Raw genomic sequence first — 17,037 nt, forward strand, 5'->3', positions numbered from 1 at the left:
CCAAATAGGAGTTTAGGAAAGAAGAGTTAATATCACATCAGGTAATAATGGGATGGCTCCTAGAGAAGTGGGATTTGAGAGTGTCCTTGGATAGGAAGGTGACTCTTGGGAGGCTCTTGGGAGGAAGTTATTCCAGAAAGAAGAGTGAGCCTGGAAACCCAGAGGCTGGCCTCAAACAGACATGAGCTTCGGGTGGACCATGTTCGCTGAGAGGAAGGAAGGAAAGCTGGGAGGTGGTCAGGCCAAACCGGGTGGCTCTCAGGACCTTCTCTTTTGTTAACAGTAAGCAAAACTTATTCTTGCTCTTCTGGGTGAAGGGGTCTTATGGGAAACAACAGGACATTATGGGTTAGGGAGGCAGCGAGCTGTGGAAGGAACACAACCCACAAAGCATCTGGACCTGTCAGAAAGACGCCAGAACCAGAAGGTTGCTGTGGTCCCCTGGTGGCTCCCATCTCAGGCACCAGGAAATCCCAAGACCTTCACGTGCTTTGTGAGGCCCTTGGCAATGGGTCTCCTGCCCGGACCTACTGTCCTTCGGTGTCCCCTTTGCTTACTCCCCTGCGGTCACCATGACTCCTTGGTCATCCCTGAAGAGCAAGCACATTCCTGACTCCACGCTGTTCTTGCTCTCATAGGTCTCTCCATCTGGGTCCTAAACATCCACGTCACCATTTTGCTTAGCTCAGAGAGCGGATTAGCTCTTCTTCATCGAGTACTCTGGCATCTCCTAAAGGCTGGCTGCCCCTCCAGCCCCCTGGCCTGCTCTACTTTCTTCCCAGAAATTAGGACTCCCTATTATTGACCTTTGAAATCTCTATCGTTGCCTCCCCAGCTGGACTGTATACTCCGTGATGGTGACGCCTTTGTCTAATGCCTGGAGAAGTTTTTGGCATGGAGCAGTGCTCGACACAAATGGTAGAAAACGATGAATGAATACATGAATCACAGGCAGCCTAGGGCTTAAGGTATCCTGTTACTCTCCGGCAGGAGGAATTTGTGGATCTTCATTTTAATTCTCCTCCATCGTTCTCTGCTTCCTGCTATTTCCAGACAATCCCGCGCCATCAACTCAGTGAGAGCTCTTCCCTCCCAGCTCCTGCTGACTCATAACCCGGCTCTCTCACAGCCCCTGCACACTGCTCCTCCTCTCCCTGCATCTGTCCAACTTCTGCTCCTGCGGCCTCCTCCTCCTCCTCCTCCCTGGCTTTCCAGGTGAAATTCCAAGATGGAGACTCCGAGTGCATGGGCCACTCTCCATGGAGCCCGAGGTTAGGCCCTTGGACAGTGTTGTGGGTCAGATGCCCATGCTGACCCAGTCAGCAGTGGCCACAGGCCCAGAGATGGCCGCCTAGCTGTGGAGAAGTACTATTGCACTCAGCAGAGGTGCATGGAGGAGCAGGAGTCTTCATGACCTATGGGCTGTAGCCTGGCAGCCATGCTGAGGGAATCCTACCCTGGAGAGATGCTTAAGTCTTCTGAGCAGGGCAGTCATGGAACAGGTCCATGTTTTAAAAGATGACTTTAGCTATTGCTGTGGTTTAGATATGGTTTGACTATGTTTCCCAAAGAGTCAAATAGAAGCATGGTCCTCAATGTGGTGATGTTAGGTGGTAGTGAAAGTTTGAAGAGGTGAATGTCATTGGGGACATTGCCCTTGGAAGAACTGATTCAATGACTCTTGAGAAGTGAGTTAGTTATAGTTATAAAAGAGTGAGACTTGCCTCTCTCCACTTTCTGGCTTCTTGTTTCACTATGTGGTAACTTTTAACAGGTCCTCTCACCATTGTGACCCTCACTGGAGCCTAAACCGAATTTTTAGTCTCCAAATTATGAGATAAATGAATCTATTTTCTTTATCAAGTCCTCAGTCTCGGGTATTTTGTTAGAACAGCAGAATACAGACTAACACAGCTACCCAATGAATAATTTAGTGATAGAAGAAGATGGTGTGCACAAGAATGGTTAGGAAGTCATGACCAGGGAGAGCAGATAAGGCCACCAACCATGTTGGGATCAAACCTGATGGGGAAGAAGGAGCAGGAGGAAGTGGTCTTGAACCTGAAGCTATCACTCGGCATGTGAATTCAGTAGAAAACTGAGTCTGAACTCGCTGGAATCCTAAAGGCATAGGTTAAAACTAGGGAGAGCAGAGCATGGTAGGAGGTGAGTGAAGACAGACACCTGGGGATATCTCTTACATGGAAAGGGCAGGCAAAAGAAGAAAAACTAGACAAATGGTCTAAACTGGAAATACTTTCACAGATAAATAGAGACTCAGGGAGCCACAGCACCCCATAAAAACAGGTAAGCTGTTCCCCTATTTCTTATTCTCTGGCCTGGAGGTTCTTGCATGAGAACTTGCTGTTCCGTATCTGAAGCGTCCAGGCTGTTTTCCCACAGCCAGGAAGGATTCTTCTTGGGAATCCACAATATTCTAAAAATATATCTGCAGGGCTGCAGTGCCACAATTAGTGTAGCTGCTGTCCCAGGAAACCCTCGTCACCATTTTGCTTAGATCAGAGAGCGGATTAACTTTGATGTCTGTCTGCACCCCTTGCAAGACACCACTAGCGGTCTGCTCCCTGCAAGCATTCAATCTTCACATCCAAGGGAAGAAGGGGAAAGTGCCTGGTAGGAGCCCAAACCAATTTTTTTTCTCAGTGATTGAGATGAAAATATGCACCCTAGGGGGCCTGACATATTTGACTTACATCTTCTCTCCAACTCTCCCCCTACACAGAAGTACCTCCCCCAGACCCAAACTTCCTTTGGCTTTACCAAACATTAGCACAGCTCAGAAGCCCCAAGCCAGCATCTGTGCCATATGTCCTAAGTAATCATGTTGATTTCTGTCTTTGTTAGGGCTCCTGGCAGCGTAAACAGAAACTGGCTCTGACCATCTTAAGTTCAAACAGAGTTTACTGGAAACACATGGGAGTCCTGCAGAGCATCATGATCACTGGAGAATCACCCTGCAAAAGAGGTTCCAAGGGCTTAGGCAAGCAGGAGAGGGCAACAGCTCATCAGAACATTAGCAAAGGGATTAATTCTCTGTAACCCCACAACACAGGCTCACTGACTGTGCAAGGTAGTTTAGATAAGTGGTTAAGAACTGGTCTCTGCAACCAGGTTTGAACCCTCACTCTGCCACTTACAAGCCATGTGACCTTGTGCAAGCCACTTTCGATATGCCCCAGCCTCCTGCTCTGAAGGAGTCAATTATCCTAGTGACTGCACAGGGCAAGGGTCCTGCAAGTCCTGATACTAGTACTCTACTGCATGAGCAGTGCCCTCAGTGCCGGATTTGCTGGCCAACCAGGAAGGCCAGCCTGAAGAGACATTCTCCAAAATACACTCCTCACCAGGAGTTGCTACCCGGTGAGGCAGAGGGCCAAGCAGCAGGCATAGGCCACCACATCTTCTCCCTCCACCAGGCTGGGATGCCACGTGGACAGCAGACACTGCTGCTTTCTTTGCTGCCTCCCCCAACACCTGAGCCTCTGGCATGCTGGATAGGGCTCAGGGAGCCACTGTAGAATTTGAGAATGTTCCTGAGCTGTCTTTGTGAGAGATCAACTACTCCAGGGCTCTGCCCGAGGAGGCACACAAGAACTACTTGCTGAAGGAATTGATAGGATGGAGGGTGATGGAAAACCAGGGGAGTGTGATACTCTAAATAAACCTGTGCACATTGGGATCAAAGAAGGGAAGCTGCATTTGGGGATCTGGTGGCTGGCAAGTGGTAAGTAACAGTGTTCTGGTGTGGTAAGGCTAATGATAGATTCTAATGACATAGAGGGGGTACTCATTTCTGCTGGACAGTTAATGCTTTCAGGTCATTATGATGGAGACAGAGAAGCCACTAGTCACTTGCCACATTACCTTGAGAAGGGGTGGCTCATCTACCACAATGTCCTGTCTCAGCCTCAGAGGTAGTCATCAGAATGTCCCATTATCCTGGTCTCTTCCATTCTGACTGGTTGGTGGATGGCACTTGGTTGGTTATTCTGCCAAGCTTGCTCACAGAGGTATCAGGAATCCCTGATCTCTGAACCCTGAAAGGGTTCCATTCTCCAGCTCTCAGTGACTCGGTCTAGACAATAGAGCAACCTTTGCCTCGAATTCTCATGGAAGTGTGAATCAAGTGGAACCACATCCATGGATATTTCATCTTCTGTTTGGAAAGAGACAGCCCAACTTCAACTGGCTTCTATAAAAGGGGGATGTGACAGCTCATCTGAGCAGCCTAGGGGTGGCCTGTTTCAGGTACAGCTGGCTCAAGTGCAAAATGAGCATCTGGTTTCTGTCCATCTCTCAGCTCTCCTGTTGTATCGATTTCATTCTTAGTCCCTAAATTGTGCCCTCATTCCCTTGTAGCTACTGTGACTCATGCCCTCAAGTCAAGTTCAGCTGTCTAGTAGAGTTGGGATAGAGTATGGTTGGCTAATGTGGGCCATATGACCAGGAAGATGAACTGCATTGGCCTCAATCCTGTGCCAAACAATCCATGTATTATGGAGTTGGGGGTCTCCCAAGAAACTGAGGCAAAGCAAAAACTCTCTTCAAACTCTGATTCTTGGGATCAAGTCAGAAAGATTTCAGACATGTCACTCAGAATAATAGGAATGAGTTTATTGAAGGGATCAGGAAATGGGAAAGGGGACACTCAAGGGAAAGAGTGGGTCCTCTCAGAGAGGAGGGTCAATGTGCCTCTCCTGTGCTCCAGTTTTATTGGGGATCCCAGAGAAGTTTCCAGAGAGTCCTGCACAGGTCCACCTCCTGACTTTTGACTGACAGCAGGGTGCCATCAGACTTTCAAGTCCCCACTGTTGTAGCAACTCTAGGTCACCTGGTCCCATGCTGAATCGTTCTAATTGGATTCTTAACCATATATTCTTAAAGATGTTTGTGGTTAGGAGAAACTATCCTTCTCTCCCAGAGTTTCAGGATCTGGTCACAAAAGTCTCCTTCAGGGTAACTTGGATTCCTCTTATCAACATTACTTTGGGCCTGCATTTCTCCTGTAGATAACAAGTAATTTGCTGAGGAATGTGACATATCCTGTCCACTGAGTCCAGGCAGGGCTGCAGGTAAATTGCTTCTTGAAAAAGAAAGCATGTGGAGGTCAGCACAGTGGGCCCATTTTATGAAATTATTCTCTTAACCAAATGTTCCCACCATCCTCATCTGTCTGTTCCCTACACACAGGCAAGGAAGAGTGGTTAGGCTTGGCAATGCGCTTAACTTTCAGAGCTGGGAAGAAGTAGGATGGTGGCAGTGGGGGTGGGAGGAGCAGACCAGGAGTGTGAGGGGAGTGGTTTCCCAAAAGATATTGGGGCACTATTATTGGGAAAACGGGAGTGGATCCTGGGTGCTAAAATGACAAATGCCCCTTACACCTGGGTGTTTTCTGTCATGTGATGTAAAGCATGTGTCACAGCTTTCCTCTTTGCTTCAAAGTCTTTTCTCCGCATCCAACAAGCTCGCGCAGGTGCCTGAGGAGCAGCCACCTCACTACACAATCATCTGTCTTCCCCGTCTGCACTCGGTAGCCCGCAGGCCTGTATCGCTCATCGGCAATGGGCTGTGTTGATCATTATTTATCTTTTCATATATATGTTCTGTGGCAGCATCCTGGAAAGCAGGGGTCACATCTTATTCATCTTGTGTCCCCCATGGCACTTTGCCTGGTGTTTGGGGCATAGCAAATAGTCCATAAATCTGCCAACAGATCAAACAGCTGATTTATAGGCTTCCAGAGCTACAATGGTAAATGGTAGCTTGATTCAACTACCAAACTTTAAAGAAAGAAGAAACTATAGCTCTCCACACCATTTCGGAAAGATGGTGAAGTCTACCATGAGCAGGACGATCTCTCAGCTCGCTGGTTTAATCCTCGAATCAGTAGGCTCAGTTCACTTTTCTGGACTAAATAATGGGGTCAAGATAAATATCCCCTGTGCTTTCCAGCCCCAGCTGCTGGCATCATGTCTATCTACAAAGGATTGGGCGAAGGCCCCTTGGGCAGGTCGTGTTCAGATACAGCCCATCTGAAAGGGGCACAGGTGCAGAGGATGGCAATCACAGAAGAGGAAGCAGAAGTCTGTCCTCAGTGGACCCCACCTAAGGCAATGAGCCAGAGCCCCATGGTCTCATCCTTAGGACTGGCTGCTGGCTCTCTGCCCTTTTCAGATCCCCATTTATCTCCTATCGTCCTCAGGAATCCTGATATCTCAGTACAGGGAACAGGGAGAGCAGGGGACCCCCAGGGAAGCCCAGGGACTTGTCTGAAGCTGTGCATGCAGCCATGGTCCCCTCACCGGTAAACTGAGCCTGCTGACTTGAGAATTAAACCAGAGAGCTGTAGAGATGGTCCAGCTCGTGGTAGACGTCCACTAAATGACAGACAAGTGGGGAAGGACAAGAGGGCGCGGTTGGTAGTGGAGGGAGTGAGGTTTGCAGGTGGTGAGTGGAGCGGTGGAAAGTGGAGCCCGGCCCCCGGCAGGGAAGAGGGCCGTGGAGATTCCGCGGGGCATAAAGCTCAACAAGAGCCCTGGCAGCAACCCAGCCCTCGCGCTCGGCCCGCGCCCGGGGCAGTCGGGCAAAGAAGGGAGGGCTGCTGCGTGCCCGAGGCCCCGTCCCGTCCCCGCCCACCCGAGGCCCCGCCCCGGCTCCACCCCGACCCCGCCCCTCCCCAGCTCCGCCTCCACCCCGCGCCCCGCCCCAAGGCCCGGAAGCGAAAGCCGCTCCGCCTCTTCCGAGCCGGGTCGCGGCCTGGGCGGGCAGAGCGAGGCTTCCGAGGGTGAGGGTGCCCTCGCGGGTCTGGGGAGACCCCGCCGGGCAACATGTCCCGGAACCTGCGCACCGCGCTCATTTTCGGCGGTTTCGTCTCCCTGGTCGGCGCCGCTTTCTACCCCATCTACTTCCGGCCCCTAATGAGGCTGGAGGAGTACCGTGAGTGACCTCTGGCCCCAGTCACTACCCCCTGCACCCCCACCCGACCAGTCAGTTCCACGTGGTGTCTTGGAAAGAGCTGGGCTGAGTCGGACAGAGCCAGGTTCGAACCCCGCAGCATGCAGCTTTGTGACTGCGACCAAGTGGTTCAACCTCTCAGACCCTCAGCCTTCTCTTCTGTAGTGTCTCTGCACCATCAGTAGTAAGCTTCTGGGAGCTTCAGAGGTGATGAGATATATGAAATCAGTCTGCACATAGTAGGTCAACCTAATGTTAATTCACATTCATAGTTAACACAAGGTTTAATATGCTATGTCAGATTAGGTGTAGGTTGGATCATTTAATTTGTACGACCTCCCTTGAGGTAGAAGTTATCACCCATTTTACAGATGGGGAAACTGAGGCCCAGAGAAGTTGTATAACTTGCCCAAGGTCACACAGTAAGTGGCAAGGCAGATATTCTAACCCAGGCTTCTGTTACAACCTCTTCCGTACACCCAGGCTGGGAATGGTGATATAGCAGGGAGGCAGATGGAACTCCCCTTATCCTGAGCTGAAAGGTGTTGTTATTGCCCTTCATTTCCATTCCCAAAGATATTTTTGAGTGGAATATTTCAAACCTAAGCTGCTAACCTGGTTTTTTAGTTTTTTTTTTTCTCTTTTTTTCCCTCAAATCGTTTTTCAGATTGCGCTGGTTTCCTTCATTTTAAGCTGGTTGCTCACATGACACTGGTGAATATCCTGGGAGTAATTTTCCTCCTTAATCGTTCAAGTCCTATCATTCTAAAAGCTAAACTCTCCTTCCTTGAGACCTATACCTCAGCAAGGATTAGCACTTTGATACATCTGAAACCATCTGTCAGAGAGAAAATATTAAGCATTAGAGGCTCATTTTGTTCTCCAGGAAACCTGAATCATCTTGAAGATGGAAGAGGGCCAGCCCTGCCCCTGGAGAATATTAGTGGAGGCTGAAAGCTTGGTGATTTGAAGGCGAAAGCTCCATGTAAATGTTCGGCCCATTACAGATGCTACAGCATTTGATTTCTGGAGGCAGAGCATTTAGTACACACTCGAGTTTCCTTGTAGCTGCTTTCATCGGCCAGGTCTGAAATGGCCTCTGTACGTTCTGCTTTCCAGCCTGTCTGCATGCCCCTGACTGGGGGTAAATATGGGTCTGCATAATCTGCTTCCGTTTACTTACATCCTGTAGAATTGAACTTGGGACAAAGCGTCTGCTTTGGTCCCATTAGAAAGTTTCAGAGCCAGCATCGTGGTGCACACCTGTAATCCCAGCAGCTTGGGAAGCTGAGGTAGGAGGATCGCTAGTTCAAAGCCAGCCTCAGTATTTTAGCAACTAAAGTTGCCCTAAGCAACTCAGTGAAACCCTGTCTCTAAATAATATATGAAAAAAAGGCTGGGGATGTGCCTCAGTGGTTAAATGCCCCTGGGTTCAGTCCCCAGTTCCAAAAAAAAAAAAAAAAAACCAAAAAGTGGTTTCCAACTGGGAATGATTTTGTCCCCGAGGACGGTTGACCCTATCGAGAGACATCTTGGTCCTCACAACTAGGGGAGGAGTGGGGGAGTGTACTACAGGTATCTACCGCATAGAAGCCAGAATACCCTTCTGCAGGGCACAGGACAGTCCCCTGTGGCAAAGGATTACCTAGCCCCAAATGTGAAAGGTACCTTGATCTAGGGAGAATGGTTTTACCTCCACTGTTGCTGGGAGGGATGGGGAGCCAGGAGAGACTGGGTCAGGGAAGGTACTGGACAGAGACAGTCCTCAAGGGGAGTTGGTATGAACTCCTAATCTCATGCACAGAACTGTCTTGGCCACCTCTTCTACTAGCTCCCTCTGTTCCTCAGGGTTGGGGCATATGAGGAGAAGGCCACAGTTCTTGGAAGGTCAGGGCAGGAGCCCAGTACCTGAAAACTGGATTACTAGTGAAAAACAGGATTTGAAGCCAGAGCTTGCAGAGAACAAGCCCCAGCCATGAGCTGGAACATCAGGTCACTTTGGATCCTTTGGTGGGGCCAGTTGGGGTATGGGGAGCAGGGGGACAGGAATGTTCCAAGGTCACTGCTGGAATAAGCAGAAAAGAGGCAAAAGAGTACTTGGGTAAAGTAAAGCCAAGGAGCTTTTCCGTGTTTGCCAATCAGCGGCCACTGTCACAGCGTGCCTTACAGGACTTCATGTTGATGTTCAGTGTCATCCGCAGTTCTTTCATTAACTCAGCAAGACTTTGCCCAGTGTTGCATGAAGAACATGGTCAGTACTGTAGGTGATACTCAAGTACTGCGGTGAGCACTGGGGAGGTGGCAGTTGGCTTTGAAGTGTGGTTCCAGTCTTGCTGTTCTCTGGCAGGAGCCCTGGACGTTGCTTTCAGCTTTTATCCTGTTGCATAGCGTGGTTTGTCTAAAGAGCACTTTTAGGGAAGGGTGCAGATGGCTGGAACTAGAAGCCTAATTTGTTTGAATTCTAGAACCAGGCGGTGATTCTGAACATGGCCTTTTAGAAAGAACATGCATTTTAGGCATCGAAACCAGCTGGTAAACTGAGAATGAAAAATCATTTTCATGACCATGTTCATTTTTAATCTTAATTAGATGTGCATAAGCATAAAATCAGGGTTGGTGTGTGTGGTTTTTTTTTTTTTTTTTTTGTTTTTTTTTTTGCCAGAAGAAGCTCTAACTCATCCATTCCTTCATTTAGGTGACTCATTCAAGGTCACCCAGCATGTTAATTGCTGAGTGGACACCAGACCCCAGCTCCCCCACCCTTGTCTGCTAATGCCTTGTCACAGTGTCTTTAAGACAATGAAAAATGTTCCAGAGTCAGTCCCATTCTCGGGTTGTACCCTGCCGCCCTGTTTCAGAACAAGGTGCAGGAAATCCATTGATGTGGAAATCTTCTTGCCTTGCAAGGGCGTTTCCCATCACACGCCAGGGCTTAGAAAGTGCTCTTCATTCCTCTTACCTTATAACCAGCCAACACAGACTCCAGCCTTGGATTCTCGCTGGTGTTGCGAAGCCCCCCCCCCCCCCCCCCCAGTTCACAGTGTAGAAGGAGCCGGTGATTCAGGTGGCCCTTTGGCTCCCTTCACCCAGCTAGTTCACACAGCTATCGTGGTGGGTGGATTCTTCTCAGCCTCTGGCTCACAGGTGCTCTTGCGGCCATCTGGGCTCTTGGCCTCTGGTTCACACTTGCTAGTACTGCCATTTGGGTCCTGTTAGCCTCTGTTCTCATTTGCTGCTGTTGTGGTGTGGTGTGTCCCTGGCCTGTGGTTCACACCTGCTGTTAGGGCCACTTGGTTCCCCTTGGCTTCAGGTCACACTTGCTTCCAGTTCTGGACTCCCCCGCAGCAGGGTGTGTGCCAGACACCGCAGCAGAATGGGAACACAAAGTATCTTTTCTAAAAATTTGTATTTTTAAAGGATTACTTTGAATTAATCAACATGGAACAGTCACACTGTTGTTGGGCTTTATTATATGTGTGTTTTACTCTTGCTTTTTTTTTTCCTAATAAGAAAAACCCAAACTGACAGAAAAGATCCAAGAATAGTACAGTAGGTTCCTCTGTCCTTCACCGAGGCTCACCAGTGGTTAACATTTGCTGCATTTGCTTTCTCCCCTGTAGGTAATACACACACGCATACAGGTATTTACACACACAGTTATAGTTACGTATATATTACAATTACTGCTACTGTTTTGCTTAACTCTGTGAGACAAAATTGAAGACAGTGTGAGCTTTTGTTCCTAAACACTTTAGCCTTTCTAAGAACAGGGACCTTCTCTTACCTAATCACAGTAGTCATCCAATCCAGGAAATTCAATATTGATAACAATGTTAGCATCTAATGCATATCCATATACAAATTTAGCATTTTTTCCAGTGATGTCACATTATGACTTGCTTTATTTCAACTCATAATTGGCAGGAAAAGATGGGGGGAGAGAGATTGCCAAGGTCCTATTTTGTACCTGTTTCTGTCTGCTTTTTAATTTTAATCTCTTCCCACTACTCTTCCCTTAGAGCACCCCTAGCTATGAGCTCCCAGGTTGCTGAGGGAACTGGCCCTTAAATATATTGCATTTGTTTGTAGGACTGTCAACGTTAAATACAGTAACAAGTCACACACTAGATTTATTTTCTAATATGGACATTTAATATAAGGATATGTTTTCATTTTCAAAGACTTAAAATTATTAGGTGGATTCTCTTACTACTGTATGAAATCAGCCACCTGCATGTGTAAACAACTTTAATAATAGGGCTTGGCCCTTTGACTAGAGATAAGGATTCTCAATTAAAACTACAAATCAAACCACTGCCTTAGCACCAGGGGGCAGAGTCGGGCTTGCTGAGACACCAGAGTGGGGGATTTTCCAACCCAGAGTCCCATAGTTGGCTTTTAATCATTTCACTCAGGATAGAAACATGCTCATGACTAAAGTCAGTAATTAGCTTATTTGTCCATGCCATTAAATCCCTGGCTTTCACCATTGCCCTTTTCCTGTGGTTTTTATAAATTTGCGATTTCTCCAGTGATAATAGAAATCTGTCCACCTCATCAAGTTGTACTGGCTAAATCCTGAGAAAACGAGTTTGAGTTTCTGTCTTCCTTTTAGCATATTCTGCATTCACAAATAAGGTGTCTTTGTGTGGAATCATGAATTTACATAAGACTGCTTTGGCCTCAGAGTATTTATAAAACATTAATGGATTAAAGAACCAGCGGATGTAGATAGGATGCTAATACCTGGGTATTGCTTGGTAGGGACTGGTTGAAATGCCTGTCCAGGCCAGACTGCAGAGGTGTCTGCATTAGGACAAGGATTAGAAAGAGATTATGGTCTATTTAAAACAAATCCTCAGCCTCTTTCCAGCCTCATTAGCAGTTAGCAAGAAAGTGTGGAGACAGGGATTCCTTTCTCTTCACTTGATTCTCCATTGCATCATAAGAGGTTAGAACACAATTAGGTATTCTGTCCCTGCCACCCGAAGTTGGCTTCCTCTCATGCTTGGCAGTCTGCCAGCGTGTTTGGCGTCGCAATACCTGCTAAAGAATGTTTCGGTGTACCAGGGTGACTGCTTTTCTTAAATTTGTACATCTCAAATACCTTCTGACAATTATCTTTCAAAAGGCATCTCTGCCCTCTTTCATTATATCAGAGAATAGGCCTTTTAGATCTGGAAAATTATCGGGTTTTGTTCCTGGCAAGACTGATGACAGTGTGTGTGATCTTTTATGAGTTGGCATTTTCTCGAGCATGTTTGGGACATCCATACTTTGAGTCTTACATATGGACAATGTGGTCAGGCTCAGTCCTACAAGGGTTACCATCTAGGCAATGAGAACACCTTTTGTGTTATCTCAGAAAGTCTAACACCTTAGAGGCCCCTTATCACCCACTTGTGTCAGAAAAAGTCTCTTGGCATATCTAGGTTCAGAGGGTCTTGGTTAGCCACCTGCTGCTTTCAGAGAGGTGGGAAGGCAACCAGGCCATTGTCTCTAATTGGCGTCTTCTCCCTGTCCTTCTTAGAACTGGATACCAAGATCCCCATCAGCTCCATTGCCCAGTGTTTTATTTGCCAAAGCAATACTTAGCGCTGATAAAACTATCTGGTCATTTAGGATTGGCTTTCTGTCACGTCACTTAGAAGCAAGTTCAGTGAATCTTAAGACTGGGGAAAACCCTGCTTCTTGTACCTTTATGCTTGTGTAACTTTATGAGAATCTAGAGGCCAAAATAAAGAAAATAACCTAATATTAAATAAGAGCTAAATGTGGACTAAAGAAACGCTTGTCTGTCTGATTAAAACAGAGGTCTGATTACAACATTTAATTACTATAATTTAGTAGTAAACATTCTTTGGCTCCCCGAGTCTTTCTTCTAAAAAGCTCCCATTTGTTTGTCAAGATACTTAAAATAATAAGTCTTTTGTTGTCACAGTCCTCGGGTTTATTCTCAACCACTTAGAAAGATGTGTCAGAGCTCTTGAAGCCCACAGTCGTAAAATGCCCAATTTCTCTTGGCCCTGGCCTGTTGGACATCTCCAAAGAGATCGGCTTCGCCGCCAAGCTACAACGCGCTTGCTAATTGGCACAGCACCTGCAATCAATTAGGGAAGCTTCAATTATCCAAACCAAAGCCACCCACCCAAAGATTAATTTTCTGCTCTATTTCCTATCAAAAACATAGCATATTTAGCTCTGCGTCTAGTCCTTCAGTGGAGTGCGTTTTAGACATACAAACGACATCGTTTTCTTGTTAATTGTACTTGTTCCTTCATTTCAGCAGCCTTCCGCTTGTAATATCACGCCCACCAGTTCTTTCAAAATTGTTCTTTTTCTGTTGTTTTGTTGCCTTTCCAAAATGCTGAGATCACAGGAAAAAGATGTTAGTTGGGAGCTTTTCTTTTGAAGTTGGGAGCTTGCTTTTTTTTTTTTTTTAAATTGAAAATACCCCATCTTTTTGCATTATAGGATCTTACTTCCACAACCTAAAAGCCTTGAGTAGCCGCATCTCTGAATTTAATAACACATAAATATTGTTGCTAATTGTCCCATGTCATAGGCTGATGTAAATACAAAGATTTCTCCCTCTTCTCCTAAAGAGTAATTGTTCTGTTGTGTTTCTCAGAGAAGGAACAGGCCATAAATCGGGCTGGTATTGTTCAAGAAGATGTGCAGCCACCAGGTAAACTAAAGAAAAACCAATCCAAACGGAGTCCCCCTGGTCCCCCTTGTGCTGTGTGGTTTGTGTGGGCTTTGCCATGGAGGGGCGAGAAGGTGTAGAAACTAGATTGTGATTTTGCTACTTATTTCATAATAGTTGCCATTTTTTTTTTATAGCTGTTATCTAAGACTTCATTTTCAGATTTCACTGCAGAATACTTATTGCAAGTTTGCGGGTCCCTCTGTTGCATCTGATAAATAAGCGTAAGAATGTAACAAGTATACAGTTAAACAGGAAGCATGAGTAGCTGTTTTGCAGAAGTATTTACCAAGTACCTATTTAAACCCTGCCCTCACAGGAAAATCGCATTTACTTGTGAGCTATTTTAATTGATGTGGGATTGGGCTTTATGCAAAAGCCCAAAAAAGCTCCCTTCATGGCTGAGTAGGTCAGTCCTTTAAGATGATCCAAGTTGGCTGAGAATGAGAGGTTTCCTGCTTATTAACCAAAACTCTCATAATCTGTGGCAACTTTCTTTATTTATTTTTTAACTAGGCCAGATCTGTATCTTCCTGTTATGGGGCGATTTCTGAGCTGTTTTGATGCCCCTTGTGGCTGCCGTGTGACTGGGTGGCTTCCCAGTCATTTCACTCCTGGGTTCCAGCAACTGGCTCTCGCTCTCAGACCCCATGGGAGTCGCACTACTCAGTGCCATGGATGTCGTTTTGTTGGTTTGGATTTGAGGGGTGCTGGGACATTTATAATATATCTTGAGGTATTTGTGTTTCTTCCTGTAGGGTTGAAGGTGTGGTCTGATCCCTTCGGCAGGAAATGAGAAGGCCACCACCAGCTTCAATTGTGGAATGAGACATCTGCATGCTTTTGACTCAGCATTGATAGAGTAAACCACCTCACTAGAGAGATGGCTGGAGGAGAAAGTGAAAGCTCTCGGTAAGAGGCCTGTAATAAAGACCGTGCACAAGGACTGACATTCCCTCAAGAATCAGAAGAATCCTGGAACACACTACACCATTAGGAAGGTTTTCATGACTCGGCTGACTTTGTCGCACTCTTGCAAGGCCACTCACTGAGTCTTCATCACTAGCCGAGCTGTGCTACGAATGCATAGAACCCGTGGGCTTAAGGAGGTCCACGCCTCTTTGCCCCTCCAAATGAGAGATTTGAACTGCCTTGAAAATGGTCAAGTTGATAAAGCTCTTTGAGGGCAAGGTACTTTGTGCATTTTAAAAATACCCCATTCATCTCAACCATCTCTTGTCAATTATTCCATGTTAGAAAAGAAATAAATACAAAGTGAGTCAAACTAGACCAGTGCGCATGTGTAGAAGAAATCAGTGGTGAATTAACAGAAGTGAAAATGTGTCTATTAAAATGATTTATTTTTACTTTGCAATGGTGTATTTTTTTTTCATAAATCTTTTTGTAAACTAAATTATACACCAAGAAGTACTGTTTGATTAGACATTTGTGAAGTGTTCACCTGTTTGTTTGCATTATAAGTGAACATTTTAAAGGTAAATAGCACATTTGTTGAGACAAACATTGAATTCTCTGCAGGTACCTTCCCAGGTGCTGCAGTAATGAAAGTGAGAATTGATTATTTTTCCTTCTTTCTGCACTTCCCTCCTTCTGTTCCTTTCCTTCTTTCCTTTTACTTTTAGTGTCCTGTCCTTGTGCCCTCGTAGCCCCTTATGAGATTGCATGCTTCTGAAGAGTCGTGGTGCCTTGCATATTATTGTAGGCTCTCCTCAGAGGAGATTCTTGACGAGGTTAATTTTATGATTGTGAACTTAGCATTTTCTTAACAGACAACTGGCCCAATTATGTAATTATTGTCAAAAAGAAATAAGATTGATATGTCCAAAACCAAAATCATCATTTTTGGTAAGCATTCCCCAACACTTAATTGACTTGCAGTTAACAACTCAATAGAGGAAGTTGACTAATTAGGGGTACATTTGCTCTGTTTTCCTTGGAGGGGTCACCAAGAAGTTACAGAACTTAAAGCCAAACTTCTGCAAATGCTTGAGATTTTGTTGTGACTAAGGCAAGTGCCTGGTACCATCTGCTTTGAAAGATGTCTAAGCTAACATGACTGTGACTTCTGCAGAGGAGAGCTGTGGGGCCTTGATTGACTGTCTTTGAGGAAACAGACCTAGATTGGTTTCCTGAGTGGGATCTTTGTCCTGGCCTGTCTCTGCCCTTAATCCACCTCTTTTCAGAAATAAAGGAGCTGTGTGTCCTGCCCAGTCGTTTTGATGTTGGTAACAGAATCACTCTTCCTGCTGTCAGACGTGTAACTTCAGACTGTTATCCACACTTGACAGAAGCTGAGTTGTAAGAGATGCTGTTCATGAGGATTGACTGAGGGCCTTGCCAGTCATCTGTGAGTTCCCAGGTGCACCCTGAGGATAATAATAGAAGCACTTGAGAGGTGTCTTAGTCAAGACCATTCAGGAAACAGAATTATAACACTGGTTAGGTTTATTGGCTTCTAACTTGTTTTCCAGGAGAGGCATAATATTTCCCAAATATATTGGATCACAGACCATTTTCCACTTTACCTTCTGGGATTTTTGACAAGCAATGTCCTTTGGGGAAATCTTCCATCAAACTAGCATTTCTTCAGCTTTTTAGCCTTGGGACACCTTTTCATTCTTAAGTTTTCAGGAACTCTAAAGTGATTATTTATGTGAATTGTTATGTCTATAGATATTTACTATATTAGAAATTAATTTTGAAAAATTCTATCATTAAAAAAAATATAATAACCCATTAGGGCATATTTTTGCTTGAAAATTTTCTTAAGACAGAATTTGCAAACCTCTTAAACATCTGTCTAACAAGACAGCCGAGTTCTCACATCTGCTTCTGTACCGATCTGTTGCAGTATCACCAAGTGGTCTCTAGAATACTCTGCTCTCCTAAGGGGATGAGAGCAAAAAAGACCAAAACATTTCTCAGTACCAAGAAGATGGTCTTGGCCATGCAGATGCTCTGAAAAGGTTCCAAAGACTCCCAGAGGTCCCTGGACCATACTTTGGAGTCCAGTTTTCCCCAACACCTTGTATCTTAGGGTTTTAGTATGTCCATATTGGGGAAGGTTATAACAGGAGGGGAGAAACTGACATTTCTTATTGTTACTTTTGAAATAAAGTTTGGGCCTTTCCTTTTCAATGCCCAGAAGACTTAGATTGACTTTTTAAAATCCCACTTGGTACTTTAATCCTGTGAACATTGAATTATGTAATTTGATTCCCTCTCTGCACTGGCTGATGGGAAGCACAACCGCACGTGTGGTCCAGCTTTAACAGTAGCTACAGCTCTGTGAAGTATATTTGGGCCATTGTGTTCAATTCATCCTTCTCTTTATC

The 17,037-nt window shown here is 45.8% G+C and overlaps 1 protein-coding gene across 1 annotated transcript; it reads left to right on the plus strand.

Moving 5' to 3' along the window:
* The first annotated feature begins 6,748 nt into the window (after window positions 1-6,748).
* On the plus strand, window positions 6,749-15,056 carry SMIM20 (small integral membrane protein 20). Its single transcript, XM_081303535.1, has 3 exons — window positions 6,749-6,957; window positions 13,607-13,663; window positions 14,440-15,056. Exons 1-3 carry the CDS (start codon window positions 6,849-6,851, stop codon window positions 14,475-14,477), a joined length of 204 nt encoding a protein of 67 aa, XP_081159661.1. The 5' UTR covers window positions 6,749-6,848; the 3' UTR covers window positions 14,478-15,056.
* The last annotated feature ends 1,981 nt before the right edge of the window (window positions 15,057-17,037 follow it).

Source organism: Spermophilus citellus (assembly GCF_964194105.1).
Source record: "Spermophilus citellus genome assembly, chromosome: 8".
In the NCBI taxonomy this organism is placed as follows: Eukaryota; Metazoa; Chordata; class Mammalia; order Rodentia; family Sciuridae; genus Spermophilus; species Spermophilus citellus.